The following is a 25,831-nucleotide window of genomic DNA, read 5'->3' on the forward strand; positions in this document are numbered from 1 at the left end:
TTTGTATCACAAATGTCCATGCATAATGCAAATTTCCTAATTGTTAATGTGATACAAATTTTACTATTCTGCTGTCAGAGAGATAAACAATGTATTAATGTGATATACATCAGATGTTTTTGACAATAAGGTCAATACAGTTTTCTCTAGTAGTACAACTTGTAATCCGATGAGGCCAACTTAACACAGGGGGATGCGTGCTGTTATATCATTCTCAACATGCCTTGACTTGCAAAAATCAACAGCACTTAAAAATTACAATGACTCAGATATATCTAATGGTAGTCTGTGATTACTATCTTATTACAGTTGTGGCAACACATATCTGTTACTATTACTTGCACTGCCAATGCTATTTAGTCTCAAGGAAGGAAAAAAGATTCAGATTTACCATCTCACATGCATTGAGATAATTTCTCCTTTGTGCTTAGTATTCCCAAGAATAACTGTAAGTCAAAAATTTTCTAAAACTCTAGTCATTTCAATGTACAATGAGATAGGAATGATGATGGAAATAGGATCACATTTGAGGAAGTGGAGAAAATGGTCAATAGATTGCAGTGCAATAAAGCGGCTGGGGTGGATGAAATTAAGTTGGAAGTCATCAAATACAATGGAATGTCAGGTCTTAAATGGCTACACAGGATAATTGAAATGGTGTGGGAGTTGGGACATGTTCCATCAGACTGGACGAAAGCAGTAATCACACCAATCTTTAAACATGAAAACAGAAAAGATTATAACAGCTACAGAGGTATCTCTTTAATCAGCATTTTGGGTAAAATCTTCTCAGGTATTAATGAAAGGAAAGTGTGAGTATTAGTTGAGGACAAATTGGATGAAAATCAGTGTGGGTTTAGGCCTCTTAGAGGTTGTCAGGACCAGATCTTTAGCTTATGGCAAATAATGTAGAAATGTTATGAGTGGAACAGGGCATTATATCTATGCTTTATAGATCTAGAAAAGGCGTATGACCAGTTCCTAGGAGGAAGTTATTGTCTGTTCTACGAGATTATGGAATAGGAGGCAAACTTTTGCAAGCAATTAAAGGTCTTTACAAAGATAGTCAGGCAGCAGTTAGAGTTGACGGTAAATTGAGTTCATGGTTCAGAGTAGTTTCAGGGGTAAGACAAGGCTTCAACCTGTCTCCACTGTTGTTCATATTATTTATGGACCATATGTTGAAAACAATAGACTGGCTGGGTGAGATTAAGATATGTGAACACAAAATAAGCAGTCTCGCATATGCAATGACTTAGTTGTGATGGCAGATTCGATTGAAAGTTTGCAAAGTAATATTTCAGAGCTAGATCAGAAATGTAAGGATTATCGTATGAAGATTAGCATCTCCAAAATGAAAGTAATAACAGTGGGAAAGAGATATAAATGGATTGTGTGCCAAATAGGAGGAACAAAGTTAGAACAGGTTAGAACAAGTACTTAGGATGCATATTCTCACAGGATGGCAACATAGTGAAAGAACAGGAAGCGAGATGTAGCAAAGCTAATGCAGTGAGCACTCAACTACGATCTACTCTCTTCTGCAAAAAGGAAGTCAGTATCAATACTAAGTTATCTGTGCCCTGTTCAATCTTTCGACCAACTTTGTTGTATGGGAGCGAAAGCTGGGTGGACTCAGGTTACTTTATCAATATGGTTGAGGTTACGGATATGAAAGTAGCTAGGATGATTGCAGGTACTAGTAAACAGGAAAAATGGCTGGAGGGTGTCCACAATGAGGAAATCAAAGAAAAACTGGGAATCAACTCTATAGATGTAGCAGTCAGGGTGAACAGGCTTAGATGGTGGGGTCATGTTACATGCATGGGAGAAGCAAGGCTACCCAAGAGACTCATGGGTTCAGTCGGGGTAGACCAAGGAGAAGGTACCTGGATTCGGTTAAGAATGATTTTGAAGTAACAGGCTTAACATCAGAAGAGGCACCAATGTTAGCACTGAATAGGGGATCATGGAGGAATTTTATAAGGGGGACTATGCTCCAGACTGAATGCTGAAAGGCATAATCAGTCTTAAATGATGATGATGATAATGATTGTAGTCATGATTGATTGTGAATTGTACTATAACTAATCTTGGAATTTTAATCATCGCAATTCCCAAGACACATAACACTCACAAAAAACACACATTAAACAGCCAAAGGTTCAAAATCTGTTTCCTTTGTGGGCGAATTTTAATTCTTAATTATGTTTGCATTGAATGTATCACCAGAAATTTGAATTTCAAGCAGCAAGATTTATGTAATATTCCATTTCCGGATGTACATCCTGCGATATTTGGTGGATGTGACTGGTAAATCTGAAAAAATCCTTCTGAAGCTAGGGTCATATTATTCTGACATAATTGTTTATGAGGGGCATTTATAAAGCTTGTCCATTTGGCTACAAATAGTGTAAATATCAGAATATGTCTTGCATGATGCAAGCACAGCATCAGTCCCCATATTCAAGCACATAGATATATAAATATTATCTTTTTAAAGAAAAAAATTGAGACATCTTTAGTCAAAGTGCTATATTTTCTAAATTTGTTTATCTAGCTATCTAGCTTCCTTCCATCCATCCGTCCATTCATCATGTTCCACAGATCCTGCTGAGAAAGAGAACCTTCAAGGATATGGAATGAATCAAGGTATATAATAATGAAAGACAAAGACCATGGGCACTTTAAGGCCCAAGTAACACAAGCAGCTGCTTAGGGAGCCAAGCTGAAAGGAGCACCACAGATGCACAAGTGCAAGATTTGTATACAGTGTGTATCATAATTAGCAGCAAAAACTGACATGATTGGAGGTATACAATGACAGAAGCAAATACAATACCCTCTAGTAAAAATGACCCTGCAAACAAGTCATTTGTGAGATAATTCTGAATGTATGCTTACAAGCTTCAATTGAGTTCAGTTAGTATAAATGTATTTGAAATGTAAACTTTTTTTATTAAGTTTCCATCTAATTGGGCTTGAATTTTTTTTTTCAAGACATGTCATAGCATAGCCATATCTAGAAGGATCAAAAAGTACAGAATTCCTGATTTTCTCGCTCCCACACTTTCCAGTTGTGCATGATTATCAACTGTTCACCTGTACAGTAGGGATAAGAACACCTTATCAGTTTATTTAACACTTTTAAAACTGAATTTTGATTGCAGGAATGGCCATTTTTCTCAAACATTTTTAACTGATTTGCTGACTGTGGGTAATGATAAGATAAAACAACTAATAACGCGCATCATGCTCTTGTACAAAGAGCCATAGCCAAATAACTGATGTTACTTCCCTGTTAATAAAAGAAGGAGAAGATTTACTCTTGCAAACTACAAATGAAAATTGTCTAACAAAAGAGAGATCCACAAAGAATGGCTCATTCATTCTGTTTAAAAAATTTGATTCCTTTTATTAGAAACTTTTTAATGCTGATACTATCTCACCTGCAGATATGTCAGGGCTTACATACTTGAAAAACATATCTGGAATTCTAGTCCAACACAAAAAAAAATTCAAACCATATTAAAGCATACTAACATGGTGAGAGTTATGCTTGCATTTATGTCCTGACAAATGCTTGGTGACGCAAATCAGAGACTCATTCAGCCTGAGACTCAACACCAATCTGAAGTATGAGTGTCATTCAATAATTCACAAAACCCCTTTTTTCTCAAAGCAGGGTGGTTTTATTTATGATTTAAACACACTAAATTGTTCTCCAGTTCTTTGGTTATTTATCAGTGTAGTTTCTGTTCAGTTCCGTAGCCTTCATCCACCGTAATGTAAGAGCCCATGTGCCTTTATGTACCATTCTACAAGCAACCATCTCAACCAAGCTCATGTGCAGCAACAATTTTCCCATCATTGTGACAGTGCTCCCCATGGAATCCATTCTTCAGTGGGCCAAAGAGATGGAAGTTTGATGTTGCGAGATCTGCGCTGTAGGACCGATGTGGAAGAACAGCCCACCGAAGTTTTGTGCTCTTTTGATCTCCTTTTGTGCTGGCTTGGTGTGTGGCCTTGGGTTATCATGGAGAAGTGGAAATTGTTTGCATTTTTGTGCCTATGAACACATTGTAATTGTTTTTCCAATTTCCTATGAGTCTCACAATAGAATTCATAGTTGGTCATTTGACCATGAGGGACGACATCGAATAGAATAATCCCTTTCGAGTCCCAGGAGATTGTAGCCATAGCTTTACACCTGAGTGTGCTGTTTTGAACTGCTTCTCAAAGGACATGTGTGTTGACATTCCATGGTCTGCCAGTTTGTTTCAGTCTCAAAGTAGTGAATCCATATTTCATTGCCAGTGACACTGTTTGGCAAGAAATGATCAGCATCGGCTTCACAATGAGCAAGCAAATTGGTGTAGATTTTCCTTCTTTCATCTTATTCCATATCTGCTTTTTGCTTGGAATGCACCGTAGTTGCAGATTCCATTATGAAGACTGCTTATAACAATGCCATCTACTTGGAGTCACTGGGAATATATGAGATGACACAGGAAAGTTCAAGGATGTCGCAAACAAAATCACAATGTTTTTAAATCCAAATGGCCAAGAAAAAATGTATGTTACATTACTTATTGAATGTCCTTCATATTAAAAGGCTGCTGTGCCAAAAACAGTTCCTGTGGGCACAGGAGTCTGCATTGCTAGGAAGAACAGATGAGTACAGTCTCATGAAACAAATGTTCACTATCTCAGTAAAGTCATGCGAAATGAATTCATCACTCTGTTATCAACACTTATTAAGGATTACCACTTAGATTAGATTGTACTCCTGATGTGAATCTCACAGAACAAATGTCAATGGGCATTTGTTTTGTCCGGGCAGAGCCTTATGAAAAATTAATTATCCAAGAACATTTAATCTAATTACAGAAACTAGTGGTGAATGTTTAATCACAATTCTCTTAAATGAGTTGATAAGATAGCAGATTCATTTGAAAAATATGTGAGACCAAGAATATGATAACAGTTCAGATATGAATGGGAAAACATGTCAGTTCAAAAAATAATTAAAGACACCAATCCTCCAGCATTTTGTTTGCATGTGAGTCTCATTTGTTAAACCTTGTGGTGAATGATTCAGCACTGTCATGTCATGTTTCTGACCTCCTTTTTTCAGTCAATAGTGAATCAATTAATAAACTATAGAATTAAAAATTTCTATTGGTAAACTAAAAAAGTATCAGAAATTTTATGTACTCATTCTTTCCATTCTATTTAATAGGTGCACAGTTTCAAGGTATAATAACACAACAGATCTAGTTCTTTCTGTTTTTATTTAAAGCTTTTATGGCACTAAGGAATTTCTTTAAAAGAAAATGATTTTTTATAATTTTAATATTTATCATTGGAATAAGGTTCAGAAATTATTTGTTGCAGAGGAATATCTATATAGTACGTATTTTAAAAGAAACATCTGTTTCCACAGTCACTTGATTTAGACTTATTTTTAAAGGTTTTATCAAGAGAATAAGGAAAGAGAAATAATGTCTGAATGAGTGAGTAAGGTATCAGAGAGACAAATGATATGTAGCTTGTCTGGAAAAATGTTCTTCAACCAGCCCTGACAGTGACATAAAAGAAACTTCACCTGTATTGGTCTGTTAACAATAATCTATCACTATACTACTTAATGCTATTTGCACTTTTGCCATCTAGATTTAGTTGAGTAAATTAGTAAGGAAGCTGTTGCACTGAAAAAGCTACTTCAGCCTCAGAAACACTACAGAGCCCCTGTGTAACCTGTTATTAATAGCTTCATATGTATTCAATTTCATTTGTACTTTTCACGGAAAATATTTTTACATTAAATACTGAAACCTATCAACAGTTTATTACTACTTCTCATGCAGCTTCATAACAAATATTGCTACTTGCCACACAACTAACAGAGCTAAACCTGAATCTTGATATTCAGATATTTTTTTGGAAAATTTCAAGAAATTGTAAAAATCTACAAACTTGTATTAATTTATCTTCATTAATAATCTATGGGAAGAAATGGATAGCTGTGTGACATACAGAAGTTTGGCTCAGTCCATGGAGAATTTTTGGATAGCCTAAGTGGTAAGGCGACCACTTGCAACAAGCAGGAAATTCGGGTTCGAGTCCTTGCCTGGTACAAATTTTCACTTGTCACTTTAGGTAGTACATCTATACCTATTACAGTCATGTTGAATTCAATGAATTAATTTCAAACATAAAAGTATTGCTCTGGAATGTTCCTTAAGGAGTCTCTTGCTCAAAAAGAGAAATAAAACAAATGTGTGAAGCCAATTATGGGAATGGTAAAATAGCAAAATGGAGTTTTTCAGCATCTTGCAATGGATAAATTCTTGTTTTAACTTTACAACTTGGCAATGAAAGAGAGAAGTTAGTAATGGAAATGGATTGGCTCACCTTTAATAATGAAGGAAAGTATGTTACTCTGAAACTGGAAAAATTATGCTGACTTGGGTGACGTAAATTTTCCTCTTAGTATCGACAAAATCTAGTGGCAAGCATGCCACTAGGCAAGATCGCGTAATATGGCATAATCTCAAGAAATAGCACATGCTGACTATTCAGGCTTTTGTGCAATGAAAGAACTACTGCAGCAGAAATGTTTTCACAATCATGGCAAGAAGATTGCTGAACTCTATTAATTTTTTAAAAATCCGAACGCCAGACTTTCTACAAATAGTTTAACAATTTCATACATTGAACATATCTTATGAGAGGATTGCACATAAATATGCAGATCTCAAGTCTCCTATATTTTCTTTCTGTTAAAATATACATATTTTATGGACTTGCGTACTATTCTAGGTGATTTCTCTTTAGTGAACATTCCAAGCATATGCAACATAATCTACATTTTTAAACCTCAAAGGAAACCTATAAATAAATGTAGCAGTATACTGTACATTCTAAAATATTGCATATAGCCACTTACATTTAAGTTTCCGTTTCCTGCTGCTGCTGCCGCTGCTGCCTTTTCCCCTTGTATTTGCAGCCTGGTTTTAGTTAAGTCCAAGGGGTATGTAACTGATGAAGAGAGAAATGATAAACTGTTTTAAATACACTGAATAACACCATGTTGATATCAATGACATAAAGCACTTTAAAAATTTCAGGCATGAAAGACTCTCTCTCTCTCTCTCTCTCTCTCTCTCTCTCTCTCTCTCTGTGTGTGTGTGTGTGTGTGTGTGTGTGTGTGTGTGTGTGTGTGTGTGTTTTTCATAAAGTAATAACTTGCACTGAGGTGACAAACATCATGGGATAGCGATATGTACATACACATATGGTGGTAGTTTGCACACACAAGGTATAAAAGGGCAATGCATTAGCAGAGCTGTCATATGTGCTCAGGTGATTCATGTGAAAAGGTTTACAATGTGATTATAGTCAAGCGACAGAAATCAACAGACTTTGAACACAGAATGGCAGTTGATGTTAGACGCATGGGACATTCCGTTTCAGAGATCGTTAGGGAATTCAATATTCTGAGGACCACAGTGTCAAGAGTGTTGTGAGAAAAACAAGTTTTAGGCATTACCTCTCATCATGGATAACACAGTACCCGACAGTCTTCACTTAACAACCGAGACAGTGATGTTAGCGTAGAGTTTTCAGTGCTAACAGAACGGCAACACTGTGTGAAATAACAGCAGAAATCAATGTGGGACATACGATAAATACATCCATTAGGACAGTGTGGTGAAATTTGGCATTAATGGGCTATGGCTGCAGATGACCGATGTGAGTGCCTTTGCTAACAGCATAACATCACCCGCAGTGCCTCTCCTGGGCTTGTGACCGTATTGGATGGACCCTACACCCGGAAAACCATGGCCTGATCAGATGATTCCCAATTTCAGTTGGTAAGAGCTGATAAAAGTGTGATGCAGACCACACAAAACCATGGACCCAAGCTGTCAGCAAGGCACTGTGCATGCTGGTGGTGGCTCCATAATGGTGTGGGCTTCATTTACATGGAATGGACTGGGTCCTCTGATCACTGACTGGAAATGGTTATGTTCAGCTACTTAGAGACCATTTGCAGACATTCATGGACTTCATGTTCCCAAATAATGAAGGAATTGTTATGCATGACTATGCACAATGTCACTGGGCCACAACTGTTCACAACTGGTTTGAAAAATATTCTGGACAATTCAGTTCAGGCGAATGATTTGGCCACCCAGATCACCCAACATGAATTCCATTGGACATTTATGGGAGATAGTTGAGAGGTGACTTTGTATGCAAAATCCTGCACCGGCAACACTTCTGCAATTATGGACAGCTAGAAAGGCAGTATGGTTCAATATTTCTGCCGGGGACTTCCAATAAATTGTTCAAGTCCATGTCATGTCAAGCTGCTGCACTATGCCAGGCAAAAGGATGTCCAACACAATATTAGGAAGAGCTCATGACTTAATTGTCCCCTCTGTGTAGATTGAAGCAGACTGCTATGTTCTCTAAAGAAGGCAATAAATGGAAAGAAAGGCCAAATGGCATCTGCATACAAACACAGAGACAGTAAAATAATCGATTTTGTTTCATGAGAAAATGAAAAAAAGTCTGTAGTAATCTTACACTAAAAAGGACAAACGTATCAAAAATGGCAAATTCAGAGTATAGCAAAGGCCTTCCACATAATGATTTAGACATGTAGTGAAAATTCTCTTGATGATAGCAACACTATAATCACACATAAAACTTCTAAAGTCCTACCAGAGAAGGCAAATAAAACTCTTAAGGATGTTTACAATTGGTCAACATGCAATAATCCAGCAATGAACTAACAGATAACTGAAGGCATAAACTTCAAAATGGGGAAAAATATACTGACAAACTTTTTCGGGATGAATACTAAGTGACAGTTGAAATGGAATAAGCACACAATAACTCCAGTAAAAGAGAATGTCATCAGTATATTATGTCCTTAAATTCCTGTATTCAGAGTATAACAGCAAGTAGTCTGTAGTTACATATGATCCATTTACAGGGTGTTTCTGTAAGAGTATGCAAAAATTTAACAGGAAATAGAGGATGCTCCACCGAACAATCTGAGGTAGGGAACCTGGGCTCAAAGAAGCCAACTTAAGGAGATAATATGAATAAAATCAAATTATTGTGTACTTTTTTATTTATGTTAGTTACAGTTAACTGCAAATACCAACACTGACACAATGAATGTACCATTTGTACTGTATCTTACAAAATGTGCTGAAACCCTCGGATATCAACCTCAATGCAAGCGTGACATTGGCAAACAAGATTCTGATGCACCCTGTCAAATATCCCTCGTCTGTTTCAAATTACATCAAAGGCAGCTACTATTCTGGCAACTAATTCTATCTCCATACTCACTGGGATCTCAATCATAAGTGATTTTAAATATACCCATTATTTTCTATGAAAAATAATCAAGGGGATTCAGGTCAGTTGACCTCACAGGCCATGGAATAGGTCCTCCGCTTCCAATCTAGTGACCAGGAAATACAGTGTTGAGATGGTTGCGGACATCCACACTGAAATGAGACAATGCACCATCATGTTGTATCCATGTCCTCTCACAAACAGCGAAGAGTACGTTCTCCAACAACTCAGGTGGCCATTCAGATGGCCAGGTACAAAATATGGCCCAATGAGATTGTAACCCTACAATACCAGCCCTGATATTCACAGCAAAGCATATTTGATGGTGTGACTCTACTACAGTGTTATAGTTTTCCTCATTCAACACATCGCTATTCTGCTGTTTGAAATACCATCGGATCAAATAAGGCCTCATCAGTGAACAGCATGATTTGGAGGAAATCTTGTCAATCAATACATTGTTGGAGCAACCACTGACACAATGCAACTCTTTGTGCAAAGTCATCGCAAGCATTGCATGGACTTTTTGTAGGTGATATAGGTGCAGTTGTTCATGGAGTACTCGCCACATGGTAGTATGTGCAGTGCCCATTTAATGTGCGGTATGATGAGTACTTGTAGTGGGGTCTGCTGCAATATGTTCCATCAACTCCTCCTCAGAGACAGGTGTGCAAGAGGTCCTCATGTTGCCAGGTCTCTCTTTCCTTCTTTCCAATAAACTAGTCTCCTGCACATGTCAATCAAGAGACATAAATACTTGTCTTGACGGATGATGCATGTTAAGAAATTGTTCCATGTATAGCCTTTCAGCAGAGAGAGCATTGCAATGTACTTCCCCCACACACAAGGTGCATGTCAGTGAGTTCTGCAAAAATGTACTGATTCTGCTCCATCAATTTGTACTTAACATCTCTGATAGCAGTCAGTAATGAATGGATCAGTTATTGATTCATAGCACGTTATGTCATGGGACAATGTAAATACAATACAACAGAACCACCTTACGGAAAAGTACAGTAAACGAAACATGCATCATATGTCCTAGTGATCAGGCTCATCCTTCTTATTTCCTTGTAGGAAAAAAAAGAATGTATATGTAAATAAACAGCACAGTAAATGTAAAATTGTATGCATGTTAGTTGTATATAAGCTGGAAAACAGTAATGCTAGACAAAGCATTAGACAAGTTTATTTCCATATCTCCTTAAGCTGGCTTCTCTGACCCCATTTTCCCTACCTCCAATTGTTCAGTGGAGCATTCTTTAGTACCTCTTACATTTTTGCACAACTCTTACAGAAACCCCCTGCATACAAGCAGCCCTCACTTTTATATGCCAAATTCAGAAGAATGCAAAATCCCCAAGACTGGCTAAATTTCATGGAAGCTCGAAATTTAGTGTGGACATCAATGTGAGATGCTTTTAATAATTTCCACAATGAAGTATTGTCTCAAATTATGGTAGAAAACCCAAAGAGATTCTAGTCTTATGTAAAGTACACCAGTGGCAAAAAACAGTCAATACCGTCACTGCGCAATAGCAATGGAAATGTTACCGATGATGGTGCCACTAAAGAGGAGTTATTAAATACAGTTTTCTGTCATTTCTTCAGAAAAGAAGATGAAGTAAATATTCCAGAATTTGAAACCAGAACAGTTGTTCACATGAGTGACATAAAAGTAGATATCTTAGGTGTTGCGAAACAACTCAAATCACTTAAGAAAGGCAAGTCTTCTGGTCCAGATGGTATACCAATCAGGTTCCTCTCGAAGTATGCAGACATAATAGTGCCTTTCTTAGCAATCATAAACAAATGCTCACTTGATGAAAGGTCTGTTCCTAAAGACTGGAAAGTAGCACAGGTCACACCAATATTCAAGAAGGGAAATAGGAGTAACTCCCATAATTACAGAACCATATCACTGACCTCAATTTGCAGTAGGATTTTGGAGCATATAATGTACTCAAACATTATGGATCACCTTGAAGAAAATGACTTATTGATACATAGCCAACATGGATTCAGAAAATATTGTTCTTGTGCAACACAGCTAGCTCTTTATTCCCATGAAGTAATGAGTGCTGTCGAGAAGGGATCTCAGATCAATTCCATATTCCTAGATTTCCAGAAAGCTTTTGATACCATTCCTCACAAGCAACTATAAATCAAAGTGTGTGCATATGGAGTATCGTGTCAGTTGTGTGTCTGGATTTATGATTTCCTCTCAGAGAGGTCACAGTTCGTAGTGATAGATGGTAAATCGTCGAGTAGAACATAAGTGATACCTGGCATTCCACAAGGTAGTGTCATAGGCCCTCTGCTGTTCCTGAATTATATAAATGCTCTAGGTGATAATCTCCGCAGTCCCCTTAGTTTGTTTTAAGATGATACTGTAATTTACTATCTAGTAAAATCATCAGATGATCAATTCCACTTACAAAATAATCTAGAGAGAATTTCTGTATGGTGTGACAAGTGTCAAGCACTAAACAAAGAAAAGTGCGAGGTCATCCACATGGGTACTAAAAGAAATCCAATAAATTTTGGGTATATGATAAATCACACAAATCTAAGGACTGTCAATTTGACTAAATACCTAGGAATTACAGTTATGAGCAACTTAAATTGGAAAGACCACATAGATAATATTGTGGGAAAGGTTAAACAAAGACTGCGCTTTGTTGGCAGAACACTTAGATGATGCGACAAACCCACTAAAGAGACAACCTACATTACACCTGTCCATCCTCTGCTGGAATATTGCTCCGCAGTATGGGATCCTTACCAGGTAGGATTGACGGAGGACATTGATAAATTGCAAAGAAGGGTAACTTGTATCGTGTTATCGCACAATAGGGGTGAGAGTGTCACTGATATGATATGCGAGTTGGGGTGGCAGTCACTGAAACAAAGGCGGTTTTCTTTGCAGCGAGATCTATTTACGAAATTTCAGTCACCAACTTTCTCTTCTGAATGATTAAATATTTTGAAACTTCCTGGCAGATTAAAACTGTGTGCCCGACCGAGACTCGAACTCGGGACCTTTGCCTTTCGCGGGCAATTGCTCTACCATCTGAGCTACCGAGCACGACTCACGCCCGGTACTCACAGCTTTACTTCTGCCAGTATCTCGTCTCCTACCTTCCAAACTTTACAGAAGCTCTCCTGCAAACCTTGCAGAACTAGCACTCCTGAAAGAAAGGATACTGCGGTGACATGGCTTAGCCACAGCCTGAGGGATGTTTCCAGAATGAGATACTGGCAGAAGTAAAGCTGTGAGTAGCGGGTGTGAGTCGTGCTTGGTAGCTCAGATGGTAGAGCACTTGCCCGTGAAAGGCAAAGGTCTCGAGTTCGAGTCTCGGTCAGGCACACAGTTTTAATCTGCCAGGAAGTTTCATATCAGCGCACACTCCGCTGCAGAGTGAAAATCTCATTCTGGAGTAAATATTTTGTTGACACCCACCTACATAGGAAGAAATGATCATCATAATAAAATAAGAGAAATCAGAGCTCTAACGGAAAGATTTAGGTGTTCCTTTTTCCCACACGCCATTCAAGAGTGGAATGGTAGAGTAGTAGTATGAAATTGGTTCGATGAACTCTCTGCCAGGCCCTTAAGTGTGAATTGCAGAGTAATCATGTAGATGTAGATGTAAACAGTGTCTGGGAAGAATGCACAAAATATGGATACAATTTTTTATTCAGAGAATTTGGCAATATAATAACTAAAACCAATCATTATACATATGAAAAAAAAACTGTTTAAAGAGTTGTTTGTCCGAACCACAAGTACTATATTGGAGATCTATGCAAAATGGAACAGCAACACCTCAATCACCTTGGGCATGCTTACTATCTACATGGCCCCTGCATGCCTCAGTATCACAAGTTTTCCATGTTGTAATCAGGAATGGACACTAGGCAGCAGTATGATGCTGGTAGAAGCCACCACTTCTGAGGGACCTATTCACATCTGCACAACATGGGATGAGAAAATAGTATCATGAGTATTCTGCCATTGATAGCTATAAAGGACAGTGCATGGACTGCATGATCCAGTTCTTTCGGCTTCAAGAGCCTCTCCTGGTCACCTCATCGTCTCAGTATGCTCTCAAAGCCCATCCTAGGGACAAACTCTGCTGTTCTTACTTTCATCATTATTTCCTCTGTGGATTTGGACTGCATTAAGGTCAGAGTTTTTGTGTCGGTGTTGGACCTAATAAGAAATATACTATAAACAGTCATGCAACTTTTAGATAGCAACTTTGTCAAGCCACTGTACCAATACCTAGTGAGATGGTGTATTTTGTGCCTTTTGTTCTTACCATCAAAGCAGGCATATTTTATTGTCAATAAACTTGTTAAAACTTGATCAGTGTTTTCCCTGTGTCCCCATGATGGATACTTCAATAAGTATATCTAAGAAGCTATTATACACATTAAGAAAAATATTAGTAATCATTATGCTAACAGCTTGATCCATAATCATGGACTAATAGCCAAAGGTAATTTATCCATATAGCACATGCTACAGGTCCTGTGCTGTCAGATGACCCACACCGTAACACTTATTTTGATGGAGGAAAATTAACCACTGGCAGTTTTGAATAAAAAATTAAACTTTTAAGGATTATGTGAACATGACTGTGCTGCATTTTCAAAGCACTAGAAACATAAATTTGATGCAATTGTTAACATTTGAATAACACATGCGACATTAGTGTTCCAGAACAATAACAGAAGAAAATTACAGGAATCATCACGGTTACAAACACTGGAGAGAAATGTAGTTCAAAACACAAAATTCTTAAGGCTCTCTGTAGGTAACTGTTAACTGTGGAAAGACCACATTGCTACCATAACTAGCAAACTAAATTCCACAATGTTTTTTCTCCAAAATATTAAGCTGTTAGTAGCAGATGATGTTCTGCGAATGATACATTTCCCATATTTCAATGCTGTGGCACAGAAATACGAGGCCAGTTGAATGATGCAATTAAACTCTTCAAACTGTAAAAAGCAGAATCAGAGTAATGGCTAAAGCAAGAAGAATAGATGGCTGTAAGCTGCTGTTCAAAAAACTTAAATTTCTATACTTTCACAATATGTATATATACACAAAATATTACTTTTTGCACGTAGAAAATAAGAACAAATTCATTAAAAATGAAGACAAATGTAGCCAAACTCCCAGAAACGTTAAAAAATTTAAGTGTTCCTCAAAATAACGTACCTATAAGTGAAAGAAACACTGCTGACATGGCAACAAAACCGTTTAATACTTTATCACTTTATATTTCAAACATCAGCTTGAAAGAGAAATTTAAACAAAAAATAAAATTATTCCTTATAGAAAATGCTTCATATGCAGTCAGTGAATTCATACTGAATGTAAGAAATTGGAAACAGGCATACTGTGTAATAGATTTAAAATGTGTATAGGCAGAAGGGAAGCAGATTCAAAATGTGTACTCTAAACATTGTTTTTTGATGGAATCTCATAAAAAATAAAGCTGAAATCCACATCCAGCACTTTACTGTGTGAGACAGAACTACATGCCAAGTCACATTTATGGGACCACTTCCTGTGTTCAGTGTCAACATGCAATAACCACTCACAGGCAGCAGGGGACAGCCGTACCTGTGGAAGGAATATCAAGTATGTTGGGGGGACATGGAAACAGTTCGGTAATTGTTATAACGCAGAAACGGAGCTCTTTATCTGATGTGCAAAAGAGCATGATCATTGACTTTCAGGCCAATGGAGGAAGCATTTCCAAAACTACCAAGTTTGTAAACAGTTTGTGCCACTGTGGTTAAGGTATACCATAATGGTGAAATGGTGCTATCCAAACCCAGCACTGAGGCAACTGGGGTGAACTGTAGGCCCTAAATGATAACAGTGAATGAATGCTGTGGAGATGTGTACAAGCGAATATACATGCAACTGTTTAGCAACTGACAACCCAGATGAACCGAGGGCTACAAAAATTGTCTCCTCAATGACAGTTCACTGAACATTGCTGCCAATGGGCTTCGGAAGCAGATGCCTAGTTCATGCACCCATGCTGACTGGTGTTCATCAGTGACGAAGGCTGGAATCTGCATGCTAATACAGTAACTGGACATCCACTGAGTGGTGATGGGTGGCCCTCTCAGATGAAACACATTTTACGCTCTATCAGACAGACGGCCACTGGCGTGTAATGGTGGACAACATCTGAAGCAAACACCCCAAAACCAGGAGAGACCACTATGGTTTAGGGAATGCTTTCATGGAATTACCTGGGTGACTTCATCTTTATGGAAGGCACAATTGCTCAACACAAGTATGAATCTATATTTGGGGATGATGTCCACCCATGTATTTTGTTATTGTTTTTTCTGAGCACAATGGCACCTACAAGCAGGAAAATGCAATGTGTCACACAGCTTAGAGAATATGCAAGTGGCTCAAAGAGGACCATGATGAGTTTTCCATATTCCCCTGGCTACAAAACCCAACTGAGAATCTGTTAGACCACCTCAACTGGGTTGTTTATGCCATGGATCTTCAACCAAAAAACCTAGTACAGCTGACCACAGCACTGTAGTTAATATGGCTCCACATCACTGTCAGTGAATTCCAGACCCTCACTGACACTGTTCCTGCCTATCCAAACTGCAAAGGACTATTATTAAGGCTTCTAACAGGTGGTCACATTAATGTGACTGGACAGTGTATAAAGTATGTGGTAAAATTTTGATATATCCAGAGTTATAAACTTTCTATGTTACATTTTGCTTTTTGATGAAGATCTGGATGAAAAAAATCAATTTTGAAATAATCTGCTTTAATCAGCACACAAAATGTTGGCCAAATGTCAATTCAGTTTGCCAGTAATTACACCAGCAACAAAAATCTGGAACACTAGCTACCCTATTCTTCTCACTCATTGAAGACAAGGGTAAGAACACATTGCTCAGATGGCCAGTATCTGTTATACACAGCCTAAATAGGTGCTGGTCCAAACATTTTACTTCTATAAAATCAAGTTAGAAACAGACACAAAACTGATGCTGCTGTCCTGTATAAGAAGAAGAAGCAGCAGCAGCAGCAGCAGCAGCAGTAGTAGTGTACAATATTGCCTCAACAATGATCTGCTCTTGCAGCACCCACTAGAAGAAATATTGATTCCATTGAGTACCATGTGCAGAAGGCTCCATACATTTATTGCTGTTCTTTTGAGTGTTCAGCCAAGTTACTGACTCCATTTTATGTACAATACAGAATTGATAACTTGGTTGAACAAAAAAAAATCTGAGAGATGACACCACTCTAAGAAGTTTTTATGCATATGAGGTGATGAGGCATGTTTGTACTGCTCAATGCTTGTCATGGGAGGAAGTGTCTGCAGTGTGTTTGCCAATATGAACATAGCACCGCAGATCAATGAAGATCTGATTTCTGTAGAGAGGTGATGTTACTGGCTTATTTACGGCACAGTTTCTCATTTGGCTGTATACGGCTGAGTGAACCCTTTTCCGGATCTTTCCTCCCCCCCCCCCCCCCCCACAAAAAAAAAAAAAAATCTAAGGTGAGCATCGAACCTCAGATGTTCACCTTTGAAGTGAACAAAGCTGACCTCTGGACCATTGACATGGTTTTCACATAAATAACAACATGTGGTAAGAAAATTCCGCTGATGTTTATGGAATTAAAATAATAATAATATATGAGAACAGGGTTGTGCTTTGCAATTTGTAAAATGTGAATCAGTTGTTAAGTTACAGTGTCCATTCCGTGGGTCATTAAACACACAGCTGGCTCACCAAATAAATTTATGAGTGGCTTTGAAAACTGATGGAAGATACTGCATGCAAGTTTAATTTTCAGAATAATGAAAGGAACTAAAAACAAAAGGGTATCTTGTAGACAAGTATTCAGAACAACTATATATTTTTTTCATAGAAATGAAGATTTGCATGGTCTGATAAGGTTCCCACAATTTGTTTATCTTTTGTTAATGTACCTTGACTCATTCCACATCCCTAATCATTCTCAGAACACGATAAAAAAAGAATTAACAGTATATGGCAAATACACAGTTAAAAATATTCTTTCTCACTGAAAGACATTACATTACAGTTAAAAGATTTACAAGAGGTTGCTCAAATAAATTAAAATAACAGGCACCTTACCAAGCTCCTGAATCTGCATGAAGTCATATGGTAGGGTGCTGTATTTATCTGACATCATTATCTACAATGTAGATGAAATCTTCAGAAAGCAACCCATATTGATACTTACAAAAGTCCTACTTATTCTACAAAACTCGGAAGAAACGTTTTGAATTTTAAGCAGTAATTCCTATTCTGATAACATCTTTCCAAGGAATATTATGCTATGTTGTTATTAAATTTCTTACTGACGAATTTGTAGTGTCTCATGAGTGAAATATTGGGTGTGGTCCTTTTTGAAAAGTCTTGTTATTGTTTGTTGTCTTGTTTAACATGCACAGAAAGCCTCGAGTTCCTTGGATAAAAACTATATACCAAAAATGAAAATATGTTTAATGCACCATTGGTCATTGAAGGGACATATTTTAGTTGGTGTTCATAGTTCTGAAGAGAAATTATATATTACGTAGCCTTCAAAACTTTTTTTTCTTTTTTAGTCATCAATCTTCTAACTGGTTTGATGCAGCTTGCCACAAATTCCACTTGGTGCCAACGTTTCCATCTCAAAGTAGCATCTGTATGCAGTATCCTCAATTATTTACTGGATGTTTTCCAGTGTCAGTCTTCCTCTACAGTTTCTATGCTCTACAGCTCCCTCTAGTACCACAGAAGTATTCTCTTATGTCTTGGTAGGTGTCCTGTCATCCTGTCCATTCTTCTTCTTCTTCTTCTTCTTCTTCTTCTTCTTCTTCTCAGTGTTTTCCATATGTTCCTTTCCTTGTTGATTCTGCGGAGAACCTCCCCATTCAGTCCATGTTTCACTACCATACAATGCTGTATTCCAAACATATGTTCACAGAAAGTTCTTCCTAAAATTGAGGCCAATGTTTCATACTAGTAGATTTCTATTGGCCAGAAATGCCCTTTTTGTCAGTGATAGTCTACTTTTTATGTCCTCTTTGGTCATTTTGCTACTGAAGTAGTAGAATTCCTTAATTTTCTCCTGTTTTGCGATCCCCGAGTCGGATGTTAAGTTTCTCATTGTTCTCATTTATGCTACTTCTCATTGCTTTTGTCTTTCTTTGATTTACTCTCAATCCATCTTCTGTACTCATTCTACCGTTCATCCTATTCACTGTGTTCTGCAATACTTCTTCAATTTCACACAGGATAGCAATGTCATCAGTAAATCTTATCACTGATATCCTTTCACCCTGAATTTTAATCCTTCCCTTATGACTTTTTCTTATATTTCAATATGTCTGTGCTTGTGGAAATAAAACAAGAAGTTAATTTCATCCAGTCTAGTTAGGTACTGTTGGAGCCGAGATTGACTTGCATTCATAAAATATGAATGGAATGTCACAAATCGTTGTTTGTATTAGAAGGCACAGTGTATTCCTGATCCTGAAGATCCCTCTTCAGATTTTTAATTTCATCATCTTCAAGTGCTCAAATTCATTATCTTGTTATTATTCATATTTGTACAGAGCAGCTCCCCCCAGTCTGCTCATGTTATCAGATGTACAGAATGAAACACCATATGCATAATTTATGTTGTAAAACAGAGTTTCCTCATTAGAATTCTTTGTGTTACACTTGTTAATATTCTGAATATATATGTAATAAATAAACAGAAATACCATAACAGAAACAAAATTGCAACACCAAAAAAATACTTAATGTAGAGCAGTGGTTCCTAACCTGGGGGTAATTACCTCCTGAGGAGTAAAATGAAATTTTCTGAGGAGTAAAAACTAAACGATTCGATTCTGTTTCAATCATGGAACTAAATTATTTTCAAAAGATCATTTCTACTATCACAGTTTTGTATGACTAATATTAATTACATAAGTTATCAACAATTACTTTTTCTCAATTAGTAGCATTAATCTGGTGCAGATTACAGGTTCCTCACATGGTCACCCCCCCCCCCTCATCTCCCCCACTACAGATGTATGTTGTGCTTTGTCCTGTGCTGATGATAAAATTGAGACATATACGTGACAAATGCTAAATATGTCAAGAAAATGTCTTCTCCAAGTTGTAGACAGTACCTGCAGTCGTTCAGAAATTGGTTCATTACTCACTTCAAAACAAAAAAAAAAATGGATTAATAGATAGCACAACACAACAGTAACTATATAAGGCTGTGGACAATATTGTTATTAGACTGGTTAGACATAAAGCATTAACAATCTGAAGTTGTCCATTTGTGCCAGTTCAGAAGTAAGGAGTCCAGCAATCAAGTGATTCACAAATAGTAAGTATACTGCACACATCTGAACTTGTTTGATTTTAAATTGGGTTGCAGTGTGCAGGTAAAGCAAGTGCCACAATGGAGAGGAGTATGTTTTGTTGCAAGTGTCTACCCTCACTGTGGATAGCTTTCTTATCCAAGAAGGAGTTGTGGGTAGCACTTGTGATTCACCATAAATTGCTTCATCATTAATTCATTAATTCATTCATTCATTCACACCCACACATGGTGTGTGTGTGTGTGTGTGTGTGTGTGTGTGTGTGTGTGTGCGTGCGTGTGTTTTATAGAGAGAGAGAGAGAGAGAGAGAGAGAGAGAGAGAGAGAGAGAGCTAGCTAGCTTTAGAATATGCTAAATGAAACGATACGTGGGAGTTTCTGTCGACAAAACCGTAGAATTTATAATGACCTACTGTGGTTTATTTTAATAAGGAATGTCTTGCGGCACTGTAGATAACATGTGCGCGGAAAAGCTACTCCTGAGGAGATCCGCTTGCGAGAAAAGGCGAGCCGTAAAAATAACGCGCCCCGTTTACTCACTACTCAAAATAGCCGGTGTCCATTGATCGCGTCCTCATCCCGTAAGTTGTAACCTCAGTTACGGATCTTTACTCCAACATCCATCACGGTGCACATCGGCAGGTTCCATCGCAAGGAGCACTCTCCCAGTAAAACATGTTCTCTGAAAGTCCGATGAACTACATTTCGATCACAAAGACCGCTCTGCGAATAAAATATGTTCTCTGAAGCTCCGATGAACTACGTACAAGGGTCCCCTTGTTGTGCCCAGAGTGGTCTCGGGTGAATCAAGAATATTAGCAAAAGCTAATTTTTCAGGCGTTTCATTATGTATGACGTCATATCTCCTGAACTAACAGTCGTACAATGATATACTTTTTGCAAGTACATTCAGCGTTGCGCTGCAGCTATTTGTTTATACCGTCTGCAAAACGTGCCGCGGACAGAATTAGTAGTAAAGGAGTAATAAATTAAAACGTCACATCGAATGCTAAGTGTGCTCTCTCTCTCTCTCTCTCTCTCTCTCTCTCTCAAATACTGAGTGAATACAGTCTAAGAGGTACAGACAATAAAAAATTGTGCTGTACGAGGACTCGAACACGGAATTCCATTTATCACGAGCAGTCGCCTTACCATTACGCTCCTCGAACATGTTTCACAGTCATCCCAAAACTTCCTTATGTCGTCAACCATGTGTCTACAACCTGCATGCGTATATCCATTATGTATGCATGCATGTCCGAAGGAACAGCCACTGGAGCGACAGCAACCGTTATGAAATACTGGGAGCCATCAGCTGTAGAATGGTATGAAGACAATGAAAATTTGTGCCGGACCGGGACTCAAACCCGGATTTCCTGCTTATTGCGATCAGTCGCCTTACCATTAGGCTATCCTAGTGCGACACACAGCCAGATGCAAACCTCCATAAGTCATGTGTCCACACTGTGTCCACACTGAGAGAGGTAGCGCAGTGGTTAGCACACTGGACTCGCATTGCGGGAGGACAACGGTTCAAACCCGCGTCCGGCCATCCTGATTTAGGTTTTCCGTGATTTCCCTAAATCACTCCAGGCAACTGTCAGGATGGTTCCTTTGAAAGGGCACGGCCAATTTCCTTCTCCTTCCTTTCCTAATCTGATGGGACCGATGACCTCGCTGTTTGGTCCACTCCCCCAAACCAACCAACCATGTGTCCATAAACTGTACTCTTTCATCCATTATATACATCTCTGTACAGCGGAGGCATTTTATTTGTATGTCACAGAACTGGTAAGGACCGATAAATATTATGCGTATGAGCCCTACATTAAATGTTATGATGTGAATGCACGATGCGAGACTGGCGGGTCTTCTTCCATTAAACTGTACTGTGTTCGTTGTAAAATGGAAAATAATAATAATAAATAATTTTTTCTACTCAAAGTATTTTTTTTAAAAAATAATAATAATTAAGTTTGTAAACACAGTAGCTTAGGAAGTACGTGAGACGCTACCAACTAAGCAACAACAATTGTTTAAATGAGATACACTTGAGACTCGCTGTACCAATACCGAAGAACCAAAGAAACTGGTACATCTGCCTGATATCGTGTAGGGACCCCGTGAACACGCAGAAGAGCCGCAGCACAGCGTGGCATGGACTCGACTATGTCTGAAGTAGTGCTGGAGGGATTTGACTCAATGAATCCTGCAGGGCTGTTCATAAATCCGTAAGAGTACGAGGGGATGGAGATCGCTTCTGAACAGCACGTTGCAAGGCATCTCATATATGCTCAATAATGTTCATGTTTGGGGTGTTTTGCGGGCACCGGAAGTGTTTAAAATCAGAAGAGTATTCCTGAAGCCACCCAGTAGCAATTCTGGACGTGCGGATTGTCGCATTGTCCTGCTGGAATTGCCCAAGTCCGTCGGAATGCACAATGGACATGAATGGACGCAGGTGATCAGACAGGATGCTTACGTACGTGACACGCAGGCCTATCAGGGGTCCCATACCACTCCAACTGCACACGACCCACACAATTACAGAGCCTCCACTAGTTTGAACAGTCCCCTGCTGACATGCTGGGTCCATGGATTCATGAGGTTGTCTTCGTACTTGTTCACGTCCATCCGCTCGATACAATTTGAGACGAGACTCGTTCGACCAGGCAACATGTTTCCAGTCATCAACAGTCCAATGTCGATCTTGACTGTCCCATGCGAGACGTAAAGCTTTGCGTCGTGCAGACATCAAGGGTACACGAGCGGACCTTCGGCTCCGAAGCTCGTATCGATGATGTTTCGTTCAATGGTTCGCATGCTGACACTTGATGGCCCAGCTTTGAAATCTGCAGCAATTTGCGGAAAGGTTGCACTTCTGTCCCGTTGAACGATTCTCTTCATTCGTCGTTGGTCCCGTTCTTGCAGGACCTTTTTCCGGCCGCAGCGATGTCGGACATTCGATGTTTTACCGGATTCCTGATATTCACGGTAGTCGTACGGGAAAATCCCCACTTCTTCGCTACCTCGGAGATACTGAGTCCCATCGCTCGTGCGCTGACTACAACACCATGTTCAAACTCACTCAAATCTTGATAACCTGCTATTGTAGCAGCAGTAACCGATCTAACAACTGCGCCAGACACTTGTCGTCTTATATAGGCTTTGCCGACCGTAGTACCGTATTCTGCCTGTTCACATATCTGTATTTGAATACGCATGCATATACCAGTTTCCTTGGCGCTTCAGTGTATATGAACCGCCGTGTACAGGCTCCAGTGGTCAGTTATTGGGCCCCAATAAGCTGCTACTCTACAACTGTCAACCATGGCTCCATACCAAGACAGTCGTTTGGACACGTCGGAGGCTGCGGTGGGGGCGGTGACGTTGGGGGCAGCACCAGAGACTGTGGCGGTGGCACAGCAGGCGGTGCATGAGCGCTCTGACTCCCGTTAAGAAGCTATATATTCTTTTAATTGATGGTTAGATAGGGCATGCGTGGGAGCCTGACAAACAGTTCTGTAGAAAACACACCCCATGTTTTACAGGCTATTTTCTATGCAATTTTCATTACGTTGTGGTAGCACAAACTTTTGAAAAAAGCGGCAGACTGCGGGCCTTAAATTCGGCCTGCATGGCATTGACGCCAATAGGTGCCATTACCCACATAGGAATTCCCTCTGTGAACTCATCCTCTCAGCGTTTACAAGTTATACAGTTACACACTTTGGGACAGGGTGTATACAGGAATCTACACACTAGTCCACTTGGTTCACTGTAACACTATTTTTGCTCTAACAGTCTAAAAAATCACTTCACACTTCATAATTCTCTCACTACAAAGATCAGACCACGAACGAGGAAAGCTAAGGCAGCTGGATTCATAATATAATTAAGGGTTACGAGGGGAGATCTCATTTCCTGTCAGTCCAGCCTACCTATTGATCCAGGGAGGAGGGGGGGAGGGTAGGAGGTCCCCGTGGATAACATAGAACAATCAGCAATGGTTCCCTGTGTGGGAGTGGAGCGGGAGTGAACGTTTTTGGAAGTTTGTGGTAATGTCTTATAGGACCAAACTGCTGAGGTCATCGGTCCCTAAACTTACGCATTACTTAATCTAACTTAAACTAACTTACGCTAAGGACAACACACACACCCATGCCCGAGGGAGGACTCGAACCTCCAAAGGGCGGAGCCGCGCGGACCGTGACAAGACGGCATAGACAGCGCGGCTACCCCGCGTGGCGAGTGGGGGTGACCTTGACAATAAATCGGCTGATGAGTGTGTAACCTGACACCCAATGTGTCACCTGACACCGGCGTGATAAGATCGTTATTCTCCCTGAATGCCCACTGCTATCTCACTGACCAGACGTAGTTTAAATTCCAAGAAACTGTACAAATGGCAGTAGAAAGATATATACCAAAGAAATGGTACACAACATAGGGCAGAACACTGTTGTAAAAGCAACAAAAAAGTATGCCAAATTTAAAATTATGCAAACTCTCCAATGTTGCAGATGTTTTACCGCTGCTCAAAACTTAGCGCAGACTTCAATGCGAAATGCGTTTAACAGTTTCCTAAACGAAACTCTGTCTTGAAATCTGACAGAAAATCCAAACAGATTCTGGTCGTATGTAAAGTACACCAGTGACTAGATACGATTTATAGCTGTGTACTGCGGGATAGCAATGATAATGTTACTGTGCCACTAAGGCAGAGTTAACTTACGAACAGTTTTACGAAACTCCTTAACGAAAGAGGATGAAGTAAATATTCCGTAATTCGAAAAACTGCCAACGTGAGTAACTTAGAAGTAGATTCCCTTGGTGTACTAAAGCAACTCAAATCACTTAAAAAACCAAGGCGTCTGGTCCAGATAGTACACCAGTTAAGCTCCTCAGTGTGCTGATACAATAGCTCCATACTTAGCAGTCATATACGAGGACATCTGAGAAGTAATGCTTCCGAATATGAAAACTCAAATCCTTATAAATCAAACCAATGTTATTAACATTTTACGTGTTTATTCTTTTTGTTTACGTATTTGCACGCCTCTGACGCTAAGAGGACTTCGAATTACAGCGTGTAACATGGTAGTGCGAAACTATCTCAGACTATGTCGGTGCATGAGAAACAGCACGTTCTAATCTAGTTTCGAATTTGAAGAGTTCGTCTAACATGTAGCACCCTGTCTTTCAGCATGACAATGCCAGACCACACACGATCGCTGCCGTATCTGCAACAACACAACGTCTTGGATTCACTATCGTCGATCATCCTTCACACAGTCCCAGCCAGATTTCTTCTATTTCCAAAAATTAAAGAACGCCTCCGAGGACTTCACTTTTGATAGTGATGAAGCGGTGCAATGACATGGGAGGCTGTGGCTCCGTCAGGAAAGTCTAACATCCTGCAGTGACAGCATCAACAAACCGGGTTCTCATTGGGAGAAATGTGTTCGTCACCAGGGTGACTATTTTGAGAGATAAATATGTAGACATGAAGAATAAAGATGTGGAATGTTAATAACGTCTATTATATTCAAGAAGCTTTCAGAGTTTTCACATAAAAAATTCTGAAGCATTGGTTTTCAGCACTCCCTCATACAACTGCTCGACGAAAGATCAGTACTTAAAGATCGGAAAGTTGCTGAGGTCACACCAATACTCAGGGAAGGAAATTGGAGTAATTCGCTGCCCATATTTCTAACGTCGACATGCAGTAGGATTTTGGAACACAAGAAAAATTTCTGTGTTCTGACGTTAGGAATCACCTCGAAGATAACGATTTACTGACAAACACGCTACTATGATTCAGAAAACATCGCTTTTGTCAAACACAACTAGCTGTTTATTTGCACGAAATAACGAGTGCAATCGACAGTCTCAGACTGATTTCATATTTGTAGGTTTCCAGAAGGCTTTTAACACCGTTCCTCACAAGCGACTTATAATCAAATTGCGTTCCTACAGGGTATCGTCTCAGTTGTGCGACTGGATTTGTGATTTCCTGTCAGAAAGATT

The 25,831-nt window shown here is 39.1% G+C and overlaps 1 protein-coding gene and 1 non-coding gene across 2 annotated transcripts in view; both read right to left on the reverse strand.

Annotated features, from left to right (window-relative positions):
- Positions 1 to 25,831, reverse strand: part of LOC126162256 (mitochondrial uncoupling protein 4) — a 427,706-nt gene that overhangs the window by 191,157 nt on the left and 210,718 nt on the right. Inside the window, exon 3 of the mRNA XM_049918647.1 lies at positions 6,953 to 7,044. Coding sequence (XP_049774604.1) covers positions 6,953 to 7,044 — 92 coding nt within the window. The remainder of the gene's footprint in view (positions 1 to 6,952; positions 7,045 to 25,831) is intronic.
- Positions 12,399 to 12,472, reverse strand: Trnas-cga (transfer RNA serine (anticodon CGA)). Its single transcript has one exon. It is a non-coding gene; the product is annotated as a tRNA-Ser (tRNA).

Source organism: Schistocerca cancellata, chromosome 2, assembly GCF_023864275.1.
Source record: "Schistocerca cancellata isolate TAMUIC-IGC-003103 chromosome 2, iqSchCanc2.1, whole genome shotgun sequence".
Lineage (NCBI taxonomy): Eukaryota > Metazoa > Arthropoda > Insecta > Orthoptera > Acrididae > Schistocerca > Schistocerca cancellata.